General features: G+C 40.6%; 1 protein-coding gene and 1 long non-coding RNA gene across 2 annotated transcripts; one reads left to right on the top strand and one right to left on the bottom strand.

The window, feature by feature from the left end:
* Window positions 1–5533: 5533 nt before the first annotated feature.
* LOC311445593 lies at window positions 5534–18166 on the bottom strand. Its single transcript, XR_014698527.1, has 5 exons — window positions 17722–18166; window positions 15367–15485; window positions 14758–14898; window positions 10901–11014; window positions 5534–6327 (listed from the first exon to the last, which is right to left on the bottom strand). It is a non-coding gene; the product is annotated as an uncharacterized lncRNA (long non-coding RNA).
* A 134-nt stretch (window positions 18167–18300) lies between these two features.
* Window positions 18301–22361, top strand: MRGBP (MRG domain binding protein; the record flags this gene model as incomplete). The annotated part of the gene is made up of 5 exons (XM_084538561.1): window positions 18301–18553; window positions 19029–19150; window positions 19721–19802; window positions 20581–20655; window positions 21441–22361. 5 exons carry the CDS (start codon window positions 18301–18303, stop codon window positions 21629–21631), a joined length of 723 nt encoding a protein of 240 aa, XP_084394687.1. The 3' UTR covers window positions 21632–22361.
* Between the last annotated feature and the right edge of the window lie 56 nt (window positions 22362–22417).

Below are 22417 nucleotides of genomic sequence, written 5' to 3'. Positions count from 1 at the left end.
TTGCCAGGATACATAGCAAAGAGAGAGGCAGATTATTGCTAGGCTGCAAATCACATTAAATAATGAAATAAAAGCCAAAGCTGGGCCCATTTGCAGACAGACAGGGGCAGGAGCCAGTTCACAAACATCCTTTGCAGCCCCCAGCTTTGTATCCAGTGATCCACTAGCTGTTAGTCTCTGATTAGGAGCAGTACATTCCCTCGAAGAGGTTATTTCCATCTTAGAAGGGCCACCAGTCAGCTGAACATCCTCAGTTCATTTTGCAGGTACCATTCCCTGGGCTGTCTCCCTCAAAATTACACTTGAAATATGCATGGTTTAAAAAAAAAGAAAAAAAAAGAAAAAAAAAAAAGAAAAAAAAAAAAAAAAGAAAGAAAAGAACAAACAATTTCCTCCTGCCGCAACTGTTATGACAAATTGAACCACACGAACAGAAACTTCCCCCTGCACAAACCAACCAGCTGACAACCGTGTGGGAAGGAGGGTGGGAACGGGAGGGGAAGCTGGCTAAAAGCACCCAAAAAAAAATCTTTTTCTGGGAAAAAATAAAAATAAAAATGAAACGTCTGCAGCGGCTGCTGGGGGAAGTGCTCTGGAATAAAAGCCTTCCTCTGCACATCACAAATGATGGCACAGCACCAACCTGTCTGCTCTTGAAGTCCTGATCTTCCAAAGCTCTGCAGTCGATAGGAGCCCTAGGTTTGAGCAGGAAGGCAAAGTTTATCTACATGACCATCTCTGGGCATGCCACAGCTCTCCTCGGACTCGGGAGGACACGACACTGCACTAGAAGACCTTCCCCAGATCACCCTGTTCCCCTAGTCTCATACTTGTTGGCTCTGCCTAGGTTTTCCACGACGATCTCCGAGTCTTTCCTAGTGAAGTGTGAAAGGCTGTGGTACTCCAGTTCTACAGCAGGGGCTCTGGGGAGGATGGTTGGCAGGCCTGTGTGATCTAACCCGCATTTCCACAGCAAAATTGGCAACTATCAATCTGAAAAAAAATGTATAATTAATAATCCTTAGATTTAAACTCCTATTTGTTTCATGCCAACTGGCCACTGCCAATGGTATTCCTCCATGCAGGCAGCTCGGTGGATGTGGGACACTTTCAAGAGCAGTGTATTCACCAGCATGTTCTTTCTGACATCCAAATTTCAATGCCTTGCAGGAATCTCAGCTAGAAAGGGGCAAATGCTGCTTCCAAGAGAGAGGGATGTTGCCAGCCAGCTGCTAAGCAGCATCTCAGATGTCTCAGCTTCAATGGAGGGGATCGGGAAGCCTCTCCCTGAAGCTCCTCTCTGCCCTGGTACGTGCTATTTGCTGTTTGCCTGGTGGTATCTCTGCTAACTGAATTAATTAGTGACCCACTGGCATGGGGTGCAAGCAGGTTACTGCCACCCTGCCCCCTGGTACCAGCCAGATGAGTGGGGCCAGCTGGGCAATATCAGCTCAGCACAAGACATAGATGCTCTGCTAAGTCCACAGAAAATCCCCATTTCCTCCTGAGCCTCTACCTCTCAACCACTTTTTTACTGCGAATCCCCCTCAAAGACTGAATAATGAAAATAATAATCAAAAATCGCAGACAAATCACTGTTCAAACTCAGAAGTGAGCTGGCAGCATGTTGAGAGAATGGAAATCAGCCGGCTCTGCTCCGCGCTATTAAGTGTTTCTAGCACACCAGACACTTCAGGATCTTGGCACAGTGCGAAATCAATGCAGAGGAGCATCTTTTCTGTCTCTTGCAGAGGAGGGGGATGTAGAGGGACGTATTCTAAAGCCTCAAAAGCCGGGGATGACAGTGACATAGAGGATGCAGCTGTGGTCTATTTTCCAAGGCTGATGGGTTTCCATGGAGTTCCCACCACACATCATCTGCTGGTTTGTTGGTCATGGGTGGCACCCACCCCTGCCTGGCCTCCTGGATGGAGGAAACCCTTCCAAGTGTGTATGTTTTAAAGATGTAGGTAGAGCAACACAGCCCTTTCCCTGACACCTGTGCACTGATTTGTATCTCTCAAAAACGTGGAAACTGCCAGCTTGGATCCCCCCCAAGCCCATTTTGCTCCACACTTTCTCCAACAGTGGTGGCACCAGATGCTTTGGAAGAAGGTGAGAAAAATGCCTGGAGTATTCCAGGCCCTCCGATCTGGGAAGGCATCATCTGCCTTACTGTCTGAATGTTCCTGTCCTTCCAGTTGGTTTCCTGCCCTAATAGAAATGGTTGTGTTTTCCAAGACTGTAAGACAGCTTTTCTAGGAGTTAATTCACAAATTGGGAAGAAAAAAAATAATCAAAAACACGAGTTTCCTGAGTTTTCCATTGAAAAGCTTCAGATCTGAAGCTTCAGATCTGTTGCATGAGGCTTCTCCTCACTCGGATATCATACTCAGTTTTTGTCTCACACAATTTTTGTATTAAAAAACACATTTAGCAGCTATCCCAGCAAGTGTTGCTCTGTAGAAAGGACAAAGGTGAAGGCTTACTGCCTGCCTAGAAACATCTGTCTATCCTGATAAACCACTGCAGCTGAATATTAAATGTTCTTAAAGCATTTTTCTAATTCCTTTCCTCTAAGTGATCATCCTTGCAAAAATTTACTGTGTGGATGCTCACAGTATTTAAGGTCATGGTCTGCTCAAAGGTTTTTCTTTTATTTTTTTCTAAGGAGAAAGAGAAGTTTTGCTAAGATTCTCAGTCTCTGGTCACAGGACTTTATACCAGATCCTTCTGTGTTCTTATCCAGATAAATTATAACTAAATTTCCTCAAAGGTCATGCTTCTTTGAACTGGCTTTGTACACTCTTCTCATTTCTGAATTCTTTGATAAAATGCAACCATTTTATATCACCCGTCATCAGCAAAGTATCTGAGCATTTCCCCCACAGAAACTGAGTGCAAATGCAAACTTCAGCCAATTCTTTGCATTTCTCGCACACTGGGGTAAGGCTTACTAGAGTACCTTTTTATTTATTTGTTTTCAATTTTATTTTTAGATATTACTATTTCTTCATTTAATATTGCTTGATTAAAAGGGATTCATTGAGTAGAAATGGGTTCCAGGGTTCTGATATGCAGGTGGGAAAAGGATGCTGGCAATCCAGAGCAGTATCCCAGCACCCCAGCTTGTTGGGGAGTTGAGTGTGTTTAGAAAGACCCAGGACAAAAAGGAATAAGGATTAGGAGAGCTGACAGGGACAGTATTAAATACACTCGCCGTCTCCTATGTGTCACAGGCAGATGCAGTGAGCCATCACTCTGCTGTTGGAAAAGCAGAACTATGGATGAATGTACATTTTACATAATAGACAATTTTCTAGTTCCTGCCAGGGCATTTGAGCAGAGGTTTTCAGTCTGTTTAATTCAGTTTTCCAAACATATCCTACCTCAGTGGTCTAATGAAACAAAATATTACAGCTTTATTGATTGCTGACGGCCTTGATATTCAGCATGGAAACTTCACTGCAGAATCAACTCACCAGATTTCATTACAGTCCTTCAGATTTAAATAATGGACACCCAGTGAGCTGCTATATTAGATTTACAAAACTTCTTGCACTTAGCAACCTTCTGAATAAGTTTCTTTGAAAATTAATTGGCAGTGTGATTAATTTTTTGTGCCTCTACTCCATACAATGATTCAAGCACCCATGTGGCTATGTAATGAAACATAGGATTAGGCTAACTATAGAAGCAGAACAGGAACAGTGACTGGCAATGTTTGCTTGGATTTTTTTTCCTCTGAAATTATAGTTCTTGCCAAGTTTTGCTACCCAAAAAATTATACATCTATGCCTCTTATACCCTAATAAGCGTTTGCTTTGAAAAACATCCAGACTTAAAGATTGAATTAATAAGTATAACCCCAGAAGATATAATGCAGGCTACTGCCATGTTTACAGGCTTTGATTTTCATCTGAAAAACAGAAAATCTCTCCATCTAAGGTTTGCTGTCTGCAGGCCCCTGGCTTGCTCAGTTAAGTACCACTCAGATTATGGGCAACCTTCAGTTTATTTTCAAACCTTCTGGTTTCAGGGAACCTGTGTGCTTAACAAAATATCTTGCCCTCTTAGACACTGCTCTTTCTTCTACCTAAAGGACTCAAAAAAAGAAGGAAATGACCAAATAAACTCCCCTCTCCAAATCAGCATGGGTCCCTCCTGATCAGGGCCACATCACTGACCCATCCCAGTAACTATTAGGACCAAAATTAGCACGATTTTCTGAAGGGAAGTGCCCAAATTAGCAGGTACCTTACTGTGCCTGCTTTCAGAGAGAGACGCAAAAATGCCTGCTGCCATCTGGCTGGTAAATAAAACCACCTAATCTGCAGCCCCCTTCCTTGTAAACAGCATGATCAACAGTTCGCAGACATCTGTGGAAAGTCTTCAACAATTTCACTACAGTTTTGATCCCAAGGATGTGACGTGGCTGCTGCTTCTGGAATTTAGCATGCTGTGCTGATACCACCGTCAGCTGCCCGATGTATCACCAGCGTTTCTGTAGCAGCCCTTACTGCAGCGTAAACGCAGATCCAAATCAGCAGTCTCAGACAACACAATAAAAACAAGGGATGTTAACTGCCCATTAAGCCTGATGAGCAGTACTTATCTTCCTGATTAAGGGAATAATCAAGTAGATTTGGATTTGATGATTTTTACAGGTTGCCTGCCAAAACCAGGCGTGTTATGTGAGCTCAGCAACTGTTGTTGTCAGAGCCCAGGTGCCTGGCCTGAGCAAAGTCTCCTCCTCGTGTTTATCTCCAGGCACCTGAACTGGGAACACTTCTCCCATTCACCATCCTGCTGCCCGCCGGGATCCCCCTGCCACACTCACATAGGCACTGCAGGCATCACAGAGCTGCTGTCACCAATTGCACCCAGTACCATCCATTCAGATGTAAGAAAGCAAATGCAGAACCACTGTTGCCATGCCAGGGCTTTAGATTTGCCTACTGAGCCGGTTCCAGTGAAAAGCTGCTACCATTAAAGCCTGCTATTTTCACAACACATCTCCAAACAGCACGTTGTCATTTCCCTCTGTATACTGAACTTGTTACTCCGTGCTCCGTGTCTGTCTGATTCACGTGAACAGTGGTGTATGGTTTGTTAGCCATCGGAACAGAAAATGCAAAACCAATGTGCATGAGGCCTTTATAACCGAAACAGAAACACTATGTTCTTGGCAAAGGAAGCGAGGAGATGCAAGAATGGAAATGGGGGTTGTGGGAATACCTGAATCCTGCCTCACTTGAATACTTAGCGCAGTATTAGAAAAGGCTGTTATGTGTTTTCTTTGGATTGCTCATTTATAAAAGACTGAGATGTTCTTTTCCATGAAGTATTTGAATCACCTCTGTTATTATTCTGTTATGAATTTTTAATTATTGCAATTTATTTTCAAATCCTGTAAGGAGACTTCATTGTCTACAACTTGTGATAAAAACTGGAGGTGTTTTAGAACAGACTTCCTACCAGTAACAGTCCAGCAGGATCAGAAACACGATTCATTGTGCTGGCACAATTTGTACCAAATAACACAAATCAGTATCCAGATCCTGCTCCTTCCAGTAGAGGTGTTCCTAAAACAAATCTCCAAGCAGGTTGTTCACCTCCTGGGGATGTTCATTTGGAAAATCCCTGTAGCTCTCAGATAAAGCAGTTACAAGAAGTTCTGATGCCCTTTTTGATACGGCACCACAGAGCAACAGTGAGAGCACAGCACCTGCTGTCCATTACCCAGTTCTGCTCAGAATGCAAGAAAAGGAGGGTGCAAGTGTCACCTCTGAACTTGAGAGAGCCCCCACGGCATCTGTCAGCCTGGCGAGGTGTGAGGAGCCTGTCTGGAGGCAGGCAGCACTCAGCACTGGAGAGCCTGCTGCTATAGAAACAATTGCACCTCTGGGGGCTGTTTCCAAATGACTGCTAATGCAATAAAGGACACTAAAAATAAGTGGCTTGTATGTAAAACAGCAGTCACAGGCAGTTCCACTTAAATGCTGTGAAGCCAAATATTTTCCAGTTATGATTATAGCCCGTAATGCCATTTCCTGAAGTACCTTACTGTGCTGCTGACACAAACGAAAGGTGAGCAGGGTAGTCCCAGCAAAGCCTGAAGTCCAGTGATTTGCTGGAAATCATTTATGCTGTGCGGTTCCCTGAATAGCCTGCTCTCCTTCCCAAGAAACCAGACAGGAGCCCACCTCCAGTGTGACTTTGCTGCTCCTCTTCGTCTTGCTGTGCCCTTCCTCATGCAGCTCAGAGAAACACAATATTATTTTCTTAGTCATTCAGACAAGATTTCTGACAAATCTGGTCACAGACCTACAATTAAGAATGTGTGGGATTAATTATATACGAAAAGTTGTACATCGGGAGTAGGAGGCTTGGGGTATTATGGCAAGAAGAAAATCACAGAAAATCAGATAAATTGTTTTCATTACAGTAGGGAAGGATACCAGGTAATCATTATTTTTACTGCTCTTCATCAATGCCAAGAAGGTTGACACTAGCACCTCCCTTGCAGCTTCTATTTCCTCATGTAACCCTGCATATATTACAGAGCTGATGGACAAATTCACCCCTGCCATCTTAAACTAACCCAGAACCATTATTGCTGCTACTTCTAAAACTCAAACAATATTGCTTTTTTCCTGTCAAAGGTCCTTGGCTTTTTTTGGTCCTTGGCTCCAAAGCTCCTTGGCTTTTTGAGAAGCTTAAGAAAAATATGTACAGACTAAAATCTCAATCCAAGCTCCTTTTTGAAAGAGTTTCTCTATTTTTAACATATTTTTGGGGCTTAGAAAGTTTCACTCCAAACTTTTTCAGCAATATAAGTGTTATCTCTGAGCTGGTATTTCTTCCTGGAGGTAGATTTAAGCATGAGGATTAACATCAAATCTTTCCTGATACTGAAGAAAGTTGAGTCCAAATTCAACCTGCATGACTAAAATCTATCCAAGCAAGAATATAAACCAAGTACAACTCCAGCAAACTAGGCATTTGGATTTAAACCCCTGATTACTCTTTGCACTTCAGTCTCATTCCTTAAGATCAGTGAACAATCATATTTGTGTATGTAAACCACACTGGATGGAGACTGACGACATGGAGAGAACCAAAACATTCAGGCTACAAAATACTATGCTCAATCATATACAGTGATAACAGAGGGAACAGGTACAGATAAATTCAAAGACATGCAATCGCTGTTACCAGTGCTAATTCCCCAGCCATGAGAGAAATGGAAAGGAAAGAAAATAAATGCTCCAAGAACTTTAAAATATACTGAATGTAAGGCGGTACAATGCAAGTATCCAACCACACATTATAATCACCAGGGCTGCACTTAAATTCTTGACCATTCTTAAAAGAAAACCACTTTTACATCATGAAGTCAGAGCTATGTATAATTACTTGCTAAATTACAATGAATTTTGAAAGAAGGCAGAAAATGTCACAACATAAAAAGACAAGTAATCAGTTTGCATTAAGCTTTGGTTGCCCTCATTCCCTAAGAGGACCTGAATTTGTAAGTCGTGTGAGCTCAGAAATCCACGTAACTACAGGGTCAAGTCATGTGGATTAGAGAGTTTTCATTCTGAGGCTGGATGCAAATGCACAAAAATGTAATTGATGATTCTGAGGAATATTCTGGTTTCTAGTTGTTGACACTAACAGAGCTCACAAAGCAGCAAAAAGACATCTGCTTCCATCAAACTCCACCAGTTTGCCCTCTGAAGCTTGATCCCAGTTACTTTAGTTATAACCTTTCATTAACTGTCTAAGGAGAAAAACAAGTATAATATAGTATCTCTCGGCAGAAGACTCAATTCAAGAGTAAATTGAGGAAAAAAATCAGACTCGCAATGCAATAATAGTCATAATGAAAAGCTTCTTCCCTCAGCTGCCCTCTAGTTATAATAGGTCACGAAGTTTTAAAATTACATTAGCTTAAATGAACAGTGTTTTTTTTGTTGTTGTTGGGTTTTTTTCAATGTAAACAGCAATTCTTATTCCAAACTGAAAAGAAAAAAAGCATTCTGTAAAACGAGTACCTCTGTGGCATGAACTGCACTGCCATGTAGATGCAGCACCTTTTTCTGTTTGCACCAGTGTGATTCACAGTAAATCCAGTGACTGCACTTAGTAGATTTAGTCCAGTGTCATAATGCACAATACCATCATCATGTTTAATTGTCTGTTAAAAGTACTCCATGTTTGTAATGCAAGAGCAAAGGGAGCAGCATGTATTGTATATTCATTGTTCCAATAAATTTGTGGGTTTTTTTTAATTTATTTTCTAGAACCATATTTGTCGACAACATTTCTATTACTAGCCTGAAGATTATTTGCGCTAGAATCAAGAGTTTCCAACATCTGTTGTCAGAATGAGTTTTATAAATTGGCCTGGAAGAGAAGTACAAAGCCACCTGATCAGCAATCCTGTCTAATAAAACTGATCAGAAGAGCACAGCTTTGCATGTGTCTGCCTTTGGTCACAGTGAGACCAAATAGAAACCATTCTGAATTTGAACAATTCAGAAACAAGCCCATCAGGACACAGAGGTAAGTTATTATACCAAACTGAATGGATGCAATAAAAAATAAAACGAAAAATGAAAGCAGATTATTTTTCTTAACAATTCAGCTAAGTTGACCTTAGAAGAATTACTTTTTAAAAAATCAAAGTGGTGAATACAGCTTATTTTGTTCTTGGGTTCCTCTTCCACAACAGACTACAGATGTAGGGGCAAATTACTCAGTGCTCCCTAAAATTCCTGCCTACATGGAAGATAAAGGACATTGCCGCATATGGGTGCACAAGCAGCTACACACATTTTACCTGAAGATATTTTCTCAGGGTGGAAAGGTGCCCATTTCAACCCACCTTTATCAGGGAGAATATTCAGATGGAATTAATGAGACTCTCTGTCAATAGAAGTTAAATGAATGTAGCAGTAAGCCTCCTTATAACAATTTTAGAAACAGCTATACACAAAATGAGGAGAAACTGCCACTTTTCTTGCTGTGCCCATGTATGAAAGTCACTGCAGAACACCACAGCTGGACACTGTCAGAAAGGCAGTGACAGATTAAATGTTGTCCTACAGAAGCCTACAGCTCCTGAAGTGAGAATAACATCACAATCACCTCTGAGGATGAAAGCCAGGCAGCTGTAACAGGACAGCAGTCATGTTAGTCCCAGGGCTAACTCATTTGTGTTCTATCACTGATGGAAATTCTTCCCTTACAAAAAACAATTATGAGAGCAGTTTAAAGGGGATCATTTAACAAAGGCAGTAAATTACCCAGCATTTTAAATTTGCCACAAACATTGTTTTTTCCACCCCTCATTTTAGATCTTTCTCCTTTTTGGCTATTCAACATTTGGCCTTCAGGCTAAGAAGTAAAACGAACAGCTGCAGAGCCAGATACAGGAAAAAAATGATAGCATGAGAAAGGCCAGCAAAAAAGGACATTTCTGAGAAATTCAGTCGATAAGCAGATTTGGTTGAAGGCTCTGGCACTCAGCAGAGCTGGATGATTTTGCACTCTGACCAAGGTCAGGTGGTTCTTCTAAGGTCACACAACTCTTCCTTTTAAAGCATCAAAAATCCACTGGCAGATGCAAGTCCTTTTCTAAACTTATCACAATTGTAAATATTTTCTAGTGGAGACTTAGTCATTCAATTGAAAAATTGTAGTGATTATGTTTAACATCACCAAAAGTAGGAAACACTTCAGGTAACGGCTTCCAGGGAGGGGAGATAAAACACTGGGAAGAAAGCCATCCTTTTCATCTTGTAAATATTTATCATCATTGCATGAGAAATTCAGAATTCTGTTGTGCAATGGTAATAGGACCCATTATAGTTCACCTGAGCCCCAAATTCCCTACTGTTAAAGCCAAATGGACTTATTTTTTTATTTTCTTGAAGTACATTGTACTCTATTATGTAGCAAGATGTGCAGAGATTCAAAAAAAAAAAAGTTTCATCTGCTTCTAATGGTGAATAAAAAACTTAAAACTTTTGAAAGTCAGAAATTGATTGAATAATTCCCATCTCAGGAGTGCTAGTAAATCTAGGGCCTAATTTAGCATCTCTGAAGTTGCTGCAAACAATATATATACATATATTTTAGGTTTTGATATATCTTAGCAGCAAAGAGTGCTGGAAAATGAGAGGTGTTCTGAAATACTTTGAATTAGTTCTGAATGTATAGTAACTTTGGCAAATATAAATGAAAGACATCAAATTTTCCTTCATGGGTATGCAGTCTCTCAAATACAAAGTATGCAGATACCTGTTTCGAGGCACGTGACTTAACAAAACATCCCTCAACCAGAATGACATTAGTAGTTAGCAAATGCACTGATTTTGTGTGAAAGAAAGGTCAGCTTTGTCATTATCCTACCCAGACAGACAGAGGGACTTTGGCCAATATGAAGACTAGCCAGTGAAGGAAGATTAGGAAAAAGGAGATTTTTGTCCTCTCCAATTCTTTGCCCATACAGCAGCATCTCTTGTATGCTAAATGACCTCCAGGGCCTCAGATTTACAGCTAAATACAAAGTGGTTGGGGGAATCACAAAGCTCGATGTTGCCTAGGTAATTCTTAAATTACTTCTCTTCTCCAACTTTAAGAGGACAATATGTAGCAAACAGTAGGTCTTTATTCTCCATTCCTAATGGCTTCCTAAGGGCTGATCTAAAGTCTTCTGAAGCCAAGAGAAAGACTCTCACAGGCATCAGTACATTCTGTATCAGCAATTCCTTTGGACAGTGGAGGTCCTTTTCTAATGGGAATGTAAGAAAAGTGCGAGTAATTCACATCATCACTAGAGACAGTTTTAAGAATGGGATAAGAGCAAGAGATATTTGATTACTCTTACCTGAACTGGAGGATGAGTCAGTAGCACCAGGATGTGGAGGTGGGATCCAAAGCCAGCCTAAGCATTGTATACACGTGAGTATCAGTCTCCCATGCCTCACATTATTGTTCCAATCTATAAAGAAACAGTTAGTGAGCTTTTAAAAGTATGCCCCCACACACACACATTGTAAAATCAAAGAGGTATTTTCTTTTATAAATTTCTCACGTAGATAAACAATGAAGTTACCTACTATGAAAAAAAATGGGGCCTTCCTACCACTTAGAAAATTGCTTAAATGTGATACTTTACCTGTGATATTGTGTCAAGGAGCATAAAACCAGCGTGAATGGCTGAGGCAATTGAGAAATCCTAAATAGGAGAAGAAGCTCTGTCTCCTTCCAAAAAGCTTACTGTCGCAGCTTGCTGGGAAAAGCTGTCAAATGTGCTAACTGGCTTTGTCGCTAACATGATTATGCAAAGTAGATGATAGTAATAGTGCTACCCTGCCATCACTTACAATGACATCTGCTCTCTTTCAATTTTATGTAATTTTCATTGAATTTAGGTCCGCCAGGTTGCCCTGCCATAGAATTCATGTGAAAATGAGATCCTTATTCTAAGCAACTGATGCAGTTGAAGGAACATGAAGTGTTAAGACTGCTATCCATTATGCAAAGGAAGGAAGATTATTCCAAAAATGCAGAAAGATAAAATGGATTTAAATGTGCAAGTTTTCAGTTACTTCCATTCCTGACAAAAATTGAGGCTATTCTAAAGAAGAAGTCTGTAAATCACAGCTGGCCTCAGAATATTCTAACGTATGTGTTCAGATGGGAATTATGATATATATGTTATACCAGGCTTACAGACCTGATCCAGCAAAAAAAAAAGAATTTGGTATGAATCTGAGTTGGAGTTTGGAGCTAATGCTCATTGCTGCTGGCTTTAAATAGCTAGGTATCCCCTACCTCAAAATAAATAATTGATAAAACAGGACCACTATCCATTTGAAGATGGACAGTCCTCATAACAAAGCAGTTGAGCACATTGGTCAAGTCAGCATTTATCAATCCCCTACAAATCCTTCCAAGATCAAGGACAGAGTTTAATTACATAGTCCTTCTTGTAGTAGGTAACAGTGCAGAAGCTGGTAATTGAAATTTGGGGAGGGAAGTAGAAAACTACTTATCCAGTGAACAGGCTTGTGCAATTAAGTCTCTCATGAAGGTAACATGCATAATTTGTCAAACTTTTTAAGCAATAGCTTATTGGCATCATTGACATTTACATCAACTTATATCATCTACATACAGTTTATGAAATCACCGAGTTTTTGTATACAAGCAGCAACACACTGCAATAAAGTTCTGATTTTGCCTGATGCATCAGAAAACAAAAATTCGATAAGTGTTTCACCCCATAACAAAATGAATTGCATGAATTATTACCGTGCTAATATTGTTAGTCACCCAAGGTCTTCCAGCCTTAGGAGGTGCCATGGCATCACAGGCACATAGAGCCTGTGATAGCTGCAGGTTTCTTCTACCAATGACAACCAGAGAACGAATTCGATGACAGACTATCTTGGCTTTGAAAGATAGGATCTAAAACTGAACTCCTTGTATTTAAGTAATATTTTCATACAACGATTATCAATCACGACAATGTTGTCTGCAGCTTTTCGTTAAACCTGTTTATTTATTTGAGTTTTTTTTTTTCCCTTCCTGAGATGCCCCAGGCATGCACATGGTGTAAACTGACACTACATTGGCTGTGAAGATGGAAACACTTCCATGCTTCAAATCTAATCCAAGTACTTGAAATTATTGCTATGGTTTCTCTGGCATTTCTGTGCTGTTTTAGAAGGAAAGACTGACTTTGAAATATGTGCTGTAAATTGCAACAACAAAAAAGTAGGAGTTGCAGGCCTGCAATATAGTAACCAACTGCCTTGTGTCTCCCCTTACAGACATCTCCTTAGCTGCAAAATAAGCAGGTACCAGAATACAGTCTTTAAGAAATTCCTCCTTTGTTGGTATCAATGGACTTTTTTTCCCCCTTGACTAACACTTAAGTGTATCCTTTGCAGCCGGTCTGTTTTAGGATTCATAAAAGACCAGTGGATAATTGAAAATGGTGAAGAACTAAACTCAGACTTCAGGCAATTCCAAGTGAAGCTTCTCCTGATCCTGAGCAGTAGCGTCTGTCTGCTTGAAAGCAAGTTCTGACCTATGTTAAGAGCATCTCCTACCAACAGAAGGAATCTAATTCCTTCTCCATATGATGGACTTCACTCTATGCCCAGTGACAAACTTGGTTGAACAGGTAAGCTCTATCACTGGAAATGCTGATTCAGCAAGCATTCTCTTCTGTGAGCAGCTGTATTCTTCGCACATGACAATGAACCAAGAATTATACAGCTCTGGTTTGTTTCTGTAAATCAAACACAGGCTTGAAATTTTGGAATTGTCACAGAAATGGTTGTAAAACAAAATAGGAGAGAAGAGAGGCTTGTTTTCCATGACTAATGGGGAACAAAGATCCTGCTACCAGCAGTTTGTGGACTCTCTTGTTTCTGACACGCTGGATCTAGAGACATTTCTACACATCAGACAGATTCAGACTTTCTTTGACAAACTGACTCATCCTTAATGGTGCTACTGACATTATCATTGCAAACCAAATTTCAAACTAACCCACAATTTCCACAGATTTCTGTAAGAATAGAATTGCCTGGCCTGCTGCAGCTAGTTTGTTCCTAATATGTTATTGTTTGCCAATACATATGATCCATTCCAGGAAGCACCCTTAAACATCACCCAGATGTTGTAACCTAACAGATGCTGCTGCAGGATACGTGTGAATAACCTCAAGTATTCAAAGTTGAAATGCAAAAAAGGGCCCTAGCATAATCCTCTAAATCCCTGACTTGAATATTTCCATCAAGGTTTGTATGTGCTTAAAGGAGTACATGTACTTTGTGAAAATCTGCTGCCACCCTCCGCCACAGTGTAAGGCTGAGAAGGAAGTGCTGTTGTCATTTCATTGCGAGCTAGTCGGGTTCAGAGCTTGTCTGCAGCCCTTCTGAAGAATTTCTTTATGTTTATGCAAGCTCTTTTTTTATTTTAAAAGTAGCAATTTTGTTTTGAAAGATGATTAAGAAATAAAGCCTCAGAGAAGAAAATGATGATCTGAACAATCCTGATCACAACAATGCAACTCTCAAGAAAGCAAATCTCTTGTAAATTTATACGGACCAGATGGGTCAGTGTGAGTTTGGTTTGGTGGACAATTTAGGCACTGTCAGTAAAAATCACCCTCAATAAGGTGTGCCATGAAGTCTTCTGATGGTGGTTTGGGACAGCCAGGCATTCATGAACTGATTCTTGTACTCACCTGGAATTGGCTCATTAAATTCATTGGTTCTTTTTTGCTCCTTTGTAAGCCTGGGACATGATGTATTTATTAAACTGCAAAATCAGTAAGATGACTTTTCCTTCCCCATTCCCCACTCTGCACCGCAATGTTTTGAAGCGTAACAGCAGCACTAATGAACGCCTTTGTGCATGCTTTGAAACAATTATTTGCACTGTTTTCAATTTATTTTTCTAAGGCTTGCCATCTGATGCCCATCTAATATGTAGCCTCTCTCTGCTGGGAGAATGAGCACATCAGATCACAAGGGAAAAGTTCAGCTGAAGAACATATGTTTGAGCAAACTGAGTGTATCCTCCCGCTTCCCTCTTTTTTGCTGCTCCCCCCCTCATCTTATTTAGAATCAAATGCTGTATTTTTGCCCCTGTAAGAAGCCAGGCAGGCCCAGTCAGAGAGAGTACTCCCTGTTCCAGGTTCCCGTCTGAAACGATCAAACACACCTTTTTGCTAGGAACTTGGATAGCTGGAAGAAAGCTGGGGAGTCTCCTTGCCTCTTGTCTGGAAGAAGCAGTGCTGCTTCAAAGGGCTGTGTGACAGGACTCTAAGAACGCAGAGGCTTCTCATCTTTTTGGTTCTTCCTCCTTGACAGATTTCATGGGAGAAAAACAGATCTATTAAAAACTACCGTCACTGATTTATTAAAAGCTGTGTAAAAGGATCAAGTTCCAACTCCCTGTCCAGCTCTGTTAAAACAAAATTTGCCACAGATTTCAAACTGAAATGACAGATTTTGAAGGTACAGATAAAGGTTACAAATCAGATCAGAATTCTTTTCCAGAGGTCCTCATCAGTCAGTAAGGATATGATACTTGGAGATACTGAAATATGTCAAGGCACCGAGATAACTTATCTTGTAGGAGGGTTTACTGACCTCAGACTGATTTGGTGCAGGACTGGGCCCCAAGTGCATGTATTTCTGCATGTAAAAACCATGTGTGCAATGCAAATGGCATAATACTGTAGATACCTTCCCACTCTGCCAACAATTAAATACAGCTATGGCCAGTGACACACTCAACATTAGACAACAGTGACTTCTAAGCACGTACCTCAGCTTTAGCAGTGAGTCCTGTCCATGGTCTGGAGCAAGATGCAACATTTCTGCTTCTCAATTTCTGTAGAATAAAGCTGGCAATGCTCTTTAAGGCTCTCAGGAGGTTTCATTCACCTATGTGAGAAAAATTCCTTAGATTCTATACTAAAGATGTACTAAAAACAGCTAGCAAAGGTTAAGTAACTGGTTTTAATGCAAAATTGTGCAGATGATATTTGTTTTATAAATGTTCATGTGACATACCAAAAATTACCAAGTATTCTGAATGAAGTTTTTATTTTGTTACAGACTCTAACACATGGTGTTCCAAATTAATGACAGAAATAGTTGTAACCATATTGCTTATCCGAGAAATTTGATGCTTCTAGGAAGACTGTCAAAAGCTAGGCATATTTCTCACTCGTTCAGGCTTCAATGTCTTAAGAAACACCACATCGTCTCTCTGGGGGGCCACAACGTGATCCAGAAAGGGCTGAGCACCCTTAGTTGACATAATACTCAGCCATGTCTCTAAGGCTGAGAACAGCCTAAACAATGGGAAGAAAAGGAGAAAAACTAAATTGTGCATGTCTCATATTGCTGATACCTAATTAAAAAGAAAAGCAAGATTTAAACCTGAACAAGAGGAGGGTAAAATTGTTAGAATCTGAAAAATCTGTTCAATTAGAGGAAAAAAATCATCTAAAATATAAAAAGAGAAAAATTTAACTTTGGTCCTAATCCATGTAGTGGCTGTTTGTGGCATAATTATATGCTTCCATATGTTTCCTAGAGGCATTGTAAAAAAAAAGGAAATTTAGACGCAGGCAAATATAATTATTTGTGATTGAAAGAAAATACCAACCAATTTATGCATATACTCTTCCTGTTGAATTAACATTATTCTACTGAATTAGATTATTTTCATATGCTATTGTACTTTCAGAGGTAGCCATATGTTTTTCACATTCGGTTTCACATGCTACTTTTTTTAATCATCAGAACTTAATGACATAAAAATTGCTATCTGAGCTGACACAGTTATTCCCTCTTGATGATAGTCTTTAAGTAGAAGCATGATGTGACAGATGAGAGTGCTGAAGCTCTGTGTTTCACACAGACTTAAAAATAAAATATATAAAAAAAAAATCTTCCTGCAAAACTTTGAAAACTATTCTATGGGGAAACAAATTTTCTACTCTGTAATTTAGTTGCTTTTCTTTCTTCCTTCATTTTTCTAAGCCTAGAAACATGTATGAAAACAGGAATTTAGTTGTTCGGGAACTCATTTACTCCTGCTGTGCAGTCATCACAGGAAATCATAACCATCTCTTTTGATAGCAGATTAAGACTAGGTAGCAGCATAGACCAAATAAACATTGGAAGATTAAACAGGTCTGAGAGCCTTATTGGATTTAAGGCTGGATTTAATGGGAAAAGTATGCGGATTTGTATTTGAGATCAGCAAATTCTAGTCAATATATAAATTTTGCTCAAAATGAGGGAACTACTGTAAAGCCTAAGCTGTGTAAAGGCAGATTTATCACAACCAGGACACAGGTACAAAGCTAACAGCAGACAGAAAAAATATTTGTGGAGGATCCTGTACTCTTGATGTGAAAAGCCATTCCTGCAAGATCTCTGTCACTCTTAATTGAGCTCTCACACAAACAGTCATTCTTGGAGAATTTCAGCAGTATTTAAATCAGACTGGAGTGAGAGATTCTTCTCCATTTTGAGAGAGAAGCCTGAATCCTGGTAGAAACCAGAATTTGTATTCAGGCATGCATATCCAGCATCCTTACCACCAAACTTTCCAAGGTAGCACACGCAATGCTTTGGGTTTAACTCATTTCAAGTGTTTGCTTAATCTGTTTGAGATATGAGCAACACATCAGGCCCCAAAGAATGACATGTGTTAGTTAATTATTTGAGTATCAACCGTACAGAAAGATTTCAATTTCAGAAAATTGCATTTTTGCCTTCCCACTTTTTATTATTTGGACAATTTGCATGAAGATAATGTGTTTTTGCCTGCGAGTTTCTGCCCCCACGGTTTTATTATTCACTTCAAACAAAACAGTTGTTCTTTACATTTGATGTAATTGTCATTTGCCATTGAAATCATTTTAATGCCACCAAAAGGATTACGATTTCAAGTGAGGAGTGAGCAATCGCACACTTGATCACCTGAGCAACCATGCCCGTAACCCCAATAATGCCTAAGAGGTCCAAAAATCAATCAAACAACCAAAAAATGTACTACAGAGAGAATGACACATTCTTTTTCTTCTCAAGTTAAACATTTTTAATGCCTTAAATGACAGGCAAAGCAGGTTCTGTGTTTTTTCAACTCCTAAGGCAGAGTTACCTGTTCTGCATCAGTGCCAGGCTCACACGAAACGATGCTGCTGTAACAATGACGGGCATTTTGGGGTGCTGGAGCACCTTTCCCAAGAGAAATCTCCCATTTTGGCAGCAGCTTTGCTCCTGAGGATGGCGATCGCCAGGGTGGCCGAGGCCTTGCTGGTGGCAGGGCGGAGCCCCAGGCCCCTCTCCGACCTCTGGGCTTCCCCTTCCCCCTTAGGCTATCCCCAGCTCCCTGGGCTGGTTAATTCGGAGCCTCTTAGCGCACCTCTGCCTTCTCTTGAGCTTTCCTCATGTAAACGTGAAGTAAAAGCAGTACCACTGCCTTAGGATTACTTCACACCCTAAAGCAAAACCCCTCAGGGTTTTCACCCCTCAGAGGAACATCTCCGTGCCTTGCCTTCTCCCCCGGCTCTCCGCCTCCAAAACTAACCTAAAACCCCTCAAAAACTCCCTGAAGTCCACTAAAAACCCCAAAGCGGGGCATTTCCCTTCCTCCCTCCGGCCGGCAGGAGCCGCTGCGGGCGGCGGGCGGCGGGGGAACGGCAGGGGGCGCCGGGGGCCCGGCGGCTGCGGCGCGGCCATGGGGGAGGCGGAGGGCGGCTCGGCCGCCGCTGTGGAGAAGCCGCCGCTGCCCTCGGCCGGCCCGGGGGCTGCCGCCGCCGTCGCGGCCGCCGCCGCCGCCGTCGCGGCCGCCGCCGCCGCGGCTGCCTCAGCCCCGGAGCCCGGCGTGCCCCCGGCAGCAGCGGCGGCGGCGGCGGAGGAGGCGGTGGTGGTGTGGAGCCCCGAAGTGGAGGTTTGCCTCTTCCACGCCATGCTGGGCCACAAGCCCGTAGGTGAGAGCTAGGCCGCGGTGAAGCCGCGGGCTCGAGTAGCGGCGGTGGCCGGGGAGGAGAGCAGGGCGGCGGGGATGGGCGGGGGGCGTGTGAGGGATCCCCCCTCTGGGGGTGGCACGGCCCCGGCCGCGCTGCGGTGCTGCCCCTAGCGGCCTCTCGGAGCCAGCCTCCCCTTCCCGGCCTTGGTGCCCCGGTTTTTTGGGGTTATTTTTTTCACACAGCCTCACTAAAAGTTCTGGCCGCGTGGGGAAAGCGGTACCCAGCGAGGCGTTCTCAGCCCCTCCTCAGATAGCACCTCTAATGTAGGGTGAAAAAACGGCCGGGCAGGGCTGCCCACGTCACCTTTTCTGTGTGATTTCCCTGTAATGACATTTTATATGGTTGGTTGGTTGAGTTTTGGTGTTTGTTTTTTTTTTAATTCTGTGTCACAAATAAGATTATTAGTAGCATTAACTGCACTGAACTCTCACCTCAGGTGTGAATCGCCATTTCCACATGATTTGTATCCGAGATAAGTTCAGTCAGAACATCGGACGGCAGATTTCTTCCAAAGTGATTTGGGACCATCTGAGCACCATGTATGACATGCAGGCTCTTGTGAGTATAAAAGAGGGACGCAGGCACACTCGTACCTCCTGTCATTCAGGAGTTTTGATAGGCCCTAATCACTGGACCTGACCAAACCTTCATGTTACTGAGAATTACGTGTTAGAGTGAGATGATGAAGTTTTTCTTGTATAAGAGTGTGTTAGGTGGAAAGCAGTAAAGCGTAAAGTGTTCTGTTTTTGTTTTTTTTTCCCTATACTGTGTTGTGACTTTTGGGAGTTTTTTTTTTTTTTATTGCCAACATGCTGATCCAGCAAACATTTACACAGGTACTTAATTTAAGTACCAAACAGGGAGGTATATGTGTTTTTATTAAGAATTTTCCAGGATCGGTTTACAGAAATGATCTCTCATGATTATGGTCTGGTGTCATGATCTCAATTATGTTGACCTTAATAATCAGTTTGACATCAGGAGCATCCTGATTCTCTAGTGTCTGAGTAACTTGTTAAGAATTATTTAGCTACTAATTGCACTTAAAATAGTTTGGGATTGCATTTCTGCATCCAAATTATTTATTTTACCAAAATCATTCATGAAAATCTTTCTTTTCTTTCTAAGCATGAATCTGAGATTCTTCCATTCCCTAATATAGAGAAGAATTTTGTTCTTCCTGATGAATTGATTCAAGAAGTGAGAGAAGGTAAGATGTGATAGCAGTCTCTTGCTTTCTGTTCTTCTAATCTCATCTTAGAACAAGTAGTTTAACGGAACTAACAAAAAAAGAACATAACATGCCAATACATGGCTATTCTTTCATTCTGGTGTATTAGGTGTATTCATGAAAAAGAGGTATTGAACAGATACAGCAATATCTCTTGAATTTGTGAACTGATGACAGAACAAAACTATCAGAGAAAGGATCACACTGCCTGTGTGGTTCATATTTCCCACCTATAAGCCTCTTTGATTCTCCACTGTAGGAGATAGGCCTTTGGTTAGATTCCATACAATATTTCTCCTATTCTTAAATATAATATAAATGGGATGTTAATATGGCACAAACTGGTTCTGCTTATACCATTTAGATTCAACTTCTCTTTCTGGGTGTAGGCAAAAGATATTTTAAACTACAGTGAAATGCTTCTCAATTATTAGGTGTAATAAACTTTATACTAAAAATGCAGTAGAGAATCATATCTAAGAATTGCAATAAGTTTTTCCTAATTAGCATTTTACTTTGTTCCTGTTATAATTTCAGTGGAACTTTTATGTTGTGTGACATGTGCCTTGCTCTTGGTATGGCTGGAGTGTTAGCTACATTTCTCTGTCACAGGACTGAAGAACATTTCTAAATTAATGCTGAATGTTGAACTGAATATTTGTATACATTGTGCACATATGCTGAGGCTACTAATCCAGAAAACCTACATGTGGTACCTCAAAATGATCTAACCATTGTGTACTGATCATTCCTGTAGGAAAAGTAATGATTGAAGAAGAAGTGAAAGAGGAAATCAAAGAAGAAATGGAAACACATGCAGGTCCAGAAGAAGGTAGATTTATATTTCTCTACTGTATAGTATGAGAAAAAACAACTACAAAAAAACTCTGAAAGAAAGTTAAGCCCAGTTTTAGCGAACATAAAGTAATCTGTGATAGGATCTCACGAGAGAAATTACTGCCTATAAATCAAAAAAAAAACACAAAAGGTTACAAGATGGTATGCTTAATTAGGAAGGAAGGAAAAGTGGTTGTTTTTTCTTCTTTTTTTCCATTTTATTTGCATTGTCTTGCTTCTTTTAAATGAAGCTTATTAAGATTTTGCATAGAATGAAGTCAAACATGAACAGTAGTGATCCTGCTATTACCATAACAGGCCAAGCCAACCGTTAACTATGTATTTTCATAATCTTTACATCACAGAAAAAGTGGTGTGTTAAGATTGAGTGTAATAAAAGATCTAAACACACATTTTAAAGGTATATTAAATTTCTTATTCTGGATGTTCAGGTGTGTTTGGTATCTATAATACCAAATGTAATTACCATTTCTGATTATAAATTTCATAGAATGGTCCTATGTTGTGTAAGTGTTCCTATTTAGTATTTTAAGTACTGTTTTATTTCACTTTTAGCTTGTCAGTATACATGCCTGTCTTTAAAGTAAATAATAAAAGCACGCTGTGCCTTTTGAAAAAGTGAGAATAATACTTGAAGTGTCTTTAAAGATGCTAAGAATTGATTGGCTTGAAAAGTTTTATGTAATATAAAGAAATATGATATCAGTTCTTGTTTACCTATAAGTCTGATCTTGAATCATTACTTTGATTCTATTTCAGTTTTTGCACCCTCTGGAAGTTTAGGAAAAACAACTGAAAAGCCAAGCAGCAAAGAGAAAGAGAAAACTTCATCAGATTCTGGGTCCAAAGAAGGATCTGATAAAAGGAAGCGCAACAGAGTCACTGAAAAGGTCTTAAATGCAAACAGTAATCCTTCCAGTCCGAGTGCTGCAAAACGACGCAGAACATAAAGCTGTGAAAAGCAGAAGAAATTAACGATGGGACATTCAAAAACAAATAGCAGGATAGTCATTACGTCAACTTTTTCAGAAAGGAGAAGATACCTGAGCCAGGTACTCGAAGAATCTGCACATTGGCTTTATGCGTACAAGACTTTGCCAGTCTTTCCTGATTTGTTTGCTGGTTGGCACTGAGTAGCCGAGCGATGGCTACCTTCTCAGGGCGTTCAGGAAGGAAGCTGGCAGCGTTTAGTGGTTTATGCGTTTGTAACAGTTGCTGTGTTTGCATTTCCAACCAGAAGCACACACTGTCTCGGCGTAGTTCATGAAACAAGTGTCGGTCATAACACAGAGCCTCAATTCATGAGAAGTATGGGTTATTTCTGTAATTTTTGAATTGCTTGTTTTTTGCCTTTTTTATTGTTGTGAATATTACAGACCCACTATGGGCTACGTTGTTTGGCCGTTTTAATTTATGCAAACATAGCGTTTGTATTAAATGTCTGAATTTGTTGGTTCAGTAAAACTAAAATACTTTTAAATACAGATAACTACTGTGTTGAAGTATTCTTTCACACTGTTTGCTGGAGAAATGTCAACTTTTACCTTTAGTGATGTAAATATTTTCTGTTTTTACAATTTTATATACTGTAAGTAGAGTGAAAACAATAATGCCCCTAGAGAGAATAATTAATGTGTCCTAAATAAAGCATCCAGCAGCATCACATGGTTTTGAAAGGGAGCAGTTGAGCTGTGCCTAAACCCGGGGGTGTTGCTTCATCCGTTTGTACTACAATA

The sequence above is a fragment of the Aythya ferina genome (genome assembly GCF_964211825.1).
Source record: "Aythya ferina genome assembly, chromosome: 16".
Lineage (NCBI taxonomy): Eukaryota > Metazoa > Chordata > Aves > Anseriformes > Anatidae > Aythya > Aythya ferina.
The sequence above is the reverse complement of the archived record's forward strand: the minus strand, read 5'-3'. Positions and strand labels throughout refer to the sequence as shown.